At 42.7% G+C, this 3,297-nt stretch overlaps 1 protein-coding gene across 1 annotated transcript in view; it reads left to right on the top strand.

The window, feature by feature from the left end:
* The first annotated feature begins 1,135 nt into the window (after positions 1–1,135).
* The window catches only part of sox21b (SRY-box transcription factor 21b), a 2,253-nt gene continuing 91 nt past the window's right edge, over positions 1,136–3,297 (top strand). Inside the window, exons 1-2 of the mRNA XM_084084658.1 lie at positions 1,136–1,398; positions 1,731–3,297. The exon at positions 1,731–3,297 is cut by the window's right edge and continues 91 nt beyond it. Coding sequence (XP_083940784.1) covers positions 1,749–2,483 — 735 coding nt within the window. The 5' untranslated portion in view covers positions 1,136–1,398; positions 1,731–1,748 and the 3' untranslated portion in view covers positions 2,484–3,297. The remainder of the gene's footprint in view (positions 1,399–1,730) is intronic.

Genomic DNA, 3,297 nt, shown 5'->3' with positions numbered 1-3,297 from the left:
ATATTAACAAATTGTGCTGGGGACCCCCTGGTACCCCTCCGAGGACCCCTGGGGGTCCCCGGACCCCACTTTGAGAACCAATGGCCTATACTGACCTTTGATTGGCAATTTTTTATCAAATAACAGAAGAAAAGACACACGGGGGGAGAAAGAGTGGTGGTGGAGCAGCAGAGGAATAAGGCAACCCATCTAATAATCAGTGTTTAAATGAGACGGACCTCATGCATCCATACAATCCCCACTCCAATTAAAGTCCAGTCAGTCAGTATAGTGGGCTGACATTGGGATGCTGTGCAAGCTGGCAGCCGACTCCGACATAATGAATGCACCTGGCATTCTGCAAACTTTAACTCCGATGATCTTTTTTTTTTTTTTTAAGGATCAAACACCCGTCTTTAGTAGGCCTATTTGTGTTGCCATCTTTAAGTGGTTCATAATATGAAGTATACAAACAGATTGTCTCAAGTTGATGTCGTATATGAACTTATAGCTACGACATCAATTTGAGACAAAGTATCAAAATACTGTAAATAAATAGGTAAACAGCTACAGCATGGCTACATATATTTATTTTTAACCGATATATAAAAAAAGTCTATAGACTATATTATGTAGAGTTGTAACAGTTTGGGGTAAGGGTTGTGAGTTAAAAGAGTTTTGTATGAGACGGAGATACAGAGTGTGGGGTATGTTTCCCCCTGGATGTCGCTCCCCGTGATGCTCAGGGTGAGATTAAAGCTCTGGTTCCCAAACTTTTTAGCTCAAGAAGACCCAAAAGAGAAATGTGAAGGTTTTCCCAGGAACTCAAGATGGTGAAAATAGCAGATCTACAAGCTCACAACCGCCTGAGCTTGGAGATCTGCTATTTTCACCACTTTTTAAACATTTGTTATCTAAATTCATGGAATTTATTCGATTTTATTTTTTATTTATTCATGAAATCAGTTTGATCAAAATCATTGAATTTGTTTTTAATTCATGAAAAAAGGGACATTTACTCGTCGTGACCCATACAAATGTGTCCGCGACCCACAAATGGGTCCCGACCCGGTGTTTGGGAAACAGTGGATTAAAGAGCGCTCTAGAGTGTCAGAGCACCTACTGCGCATGTGCCTCGGCGGCACTTTCGCTACCTGCCACACAAGGCTGTATTTCACATGGGACAACTGGGAGTTATCATTCACTTGCGTAAATGCTGGTGCTGAGTGGTGGTTAGCAGTCTCAAGCGACAGGAGGAAAACAAGACAGCCTTTTAACTCTCTTCTCTGCTTCTTCTGGCATAATAACACTTTATGGATGCCATCATGAATCAAAAAACATAAGTTCTACACTTATAAGGAGGACGGTGCCCACTTGTATTTTCCAGACGATCTCCGTCGGTGGGATGAAGAATTAAAAGTAAGTATCCTGCGATCATTTGATTGATTGATTGATTGAATACTTTATTCAGCAGTTTGCAAAGAAAGCACAGAAAGTACAGTTCTATACAAACGGATGCTAAAAAGGATTAAACCTAAGAAAGCATTATGGCTTGTTTAAGTTGTTTCCATCGGGGTTCTGTGTATTCAATTCATAGAAAATTCATTATATCTCATTGAAATATATAATGATTATTATGGCAGTGATACATTATTTGACTTTATAGGGAAGTGTTCCTTGTAATTTGCCCCCATTCAGTATAAGCGGCGCACACTGTAACTTCTTGTTCTGTGGCGTTTATTTTCTTCCAGGCAAAACTTTGTGCCAACATGTCTAAACCAATGGATCACGTCAAACGCCCAATGAATGCTTTCATGGTTTGGTCCAGAGCCCAGCGCAGAAAAATGGCTCAGGAGAACCCCAAAATGCACAACTCGGAGATCAGCAAGAGATTGGGAGCGGAGTGGAAACTTCTCACCGAGTCAGAGAAAAGGCCATTCATCGACGAGGCGAAACGACTGAGAGCCATGCACATGAAGGAACACCCAGACTATAAATACAGACCCAGACGGAAGCCCAAAACTCTGATGAAAAAAGACAAGTTTTCTTTCCCCGTGCCCTACAACCTCGGAGAGCATGAGGCGCTTAAAGTTAGCGGTCTTACCAGTGGACTATCCGAGTCCCTCATGTCTATGGGGAACCCCGACAAGGCTGCGGCGGCGGCAGCGGCCGCAGCGGCCAGGGTGTTCTTCAACCACCCGTCCATGTCCACGAACCCCTATTCGTTTTTTGACCTGGGATCGAAGATGACCGAACTGTCGCCGCCTTCCTTTTCGTACGCATCTCCGCTGGGGTACCCAGGCGGCGCGACGGCGTTCTCTGGAGCTAGCAGCGTCGGAGCGCACACTCACTCGCACCCGTCCCCGGGCAACCCGGGCTACATGATCCCCTGTAACTGTACTGGCTGGCCCTCAGCGGGACTCCAGCCGCCCTTAGCCTACATCCTGCTCCCCGGGATGGGCAAACCTCAACTTGACTACCCTGCTTACGCTGCAGCATTATGACTGATGGACTTCAAAGAAATTGAAATGTGAAAGAGAGAGAGAGAGAAAAAAAAGAAAAGATATCCATGCAAGAATTTATTATGCATGCACAAAACCTGTACATGTGATGAAGTGCTCGTCGTCTCAGATATCACATGTTTATGTATATTGATTAATGCCTTTATCTAAGGTAATGCTTATTTAGAGAACTCTCTAAATCGATTATTATCCGGCCATCACCTCTCACAACCCAGAGGAAACGAACTTAAAGGATGGCAGAAATGCACAAATTGGAGATCAAAGGGTAGGAGACCAGTTTACCCTTGTCAATGTGAAACTCAGTTGAAAGGTACCCTATTTGATTTCTATCTATTGCTAGTTGCACCTGCTTGATTAACCTGTTGGAGGAATCAAAGGTTGCCTGTAGTTAACAATGTCCCGTAATGAGTCAGACAGAATGAGTCATGTCATTCCCAGGAACATAATCATACATAATTTCTCAGATAAACTCATAGGAGGCTAATGGACCACTGATTATAATTCATAGGTTGATGAGGAGGATAACCCTTCCACCCATTGAATGACTGTAAATGTGTACAGATAAATTACTCTAGTTAATTTGCCATTAGGCTAGTGTTTGACATAGGGCCTGGAACTTGCGTATTTCACTAGAAATCCGGTGTATATTTTGAGTTTTTAAACCGTTTTATAGATGTCTGTAATATTTATTGTTTAGTGGAATCATGATGGTGACCCAGACAATTTAAAAGGACAAACATATAGTACTGTAACATTTGCACAGGAAATGTAGAGGATGTAATTTATTTAAGTTGAT

The sequence above is a fragment of the Gymnoscopelus microlampas genome (assembly GCF_963454915.1).
Source record: "Gymnoscopelus microlampas genome assembly, chromosome: 17".
Taxonomy (NCBI): Eukaryota; Metazoa; Chordata; class Actinopteri; order Myctophiformes; family Myctophidae; genus Gymnoscopelus; species Gymnoscopelus microlampas.
This window is presented reverse-complemented; position numbering and strand designations above follow the sequence as displayed.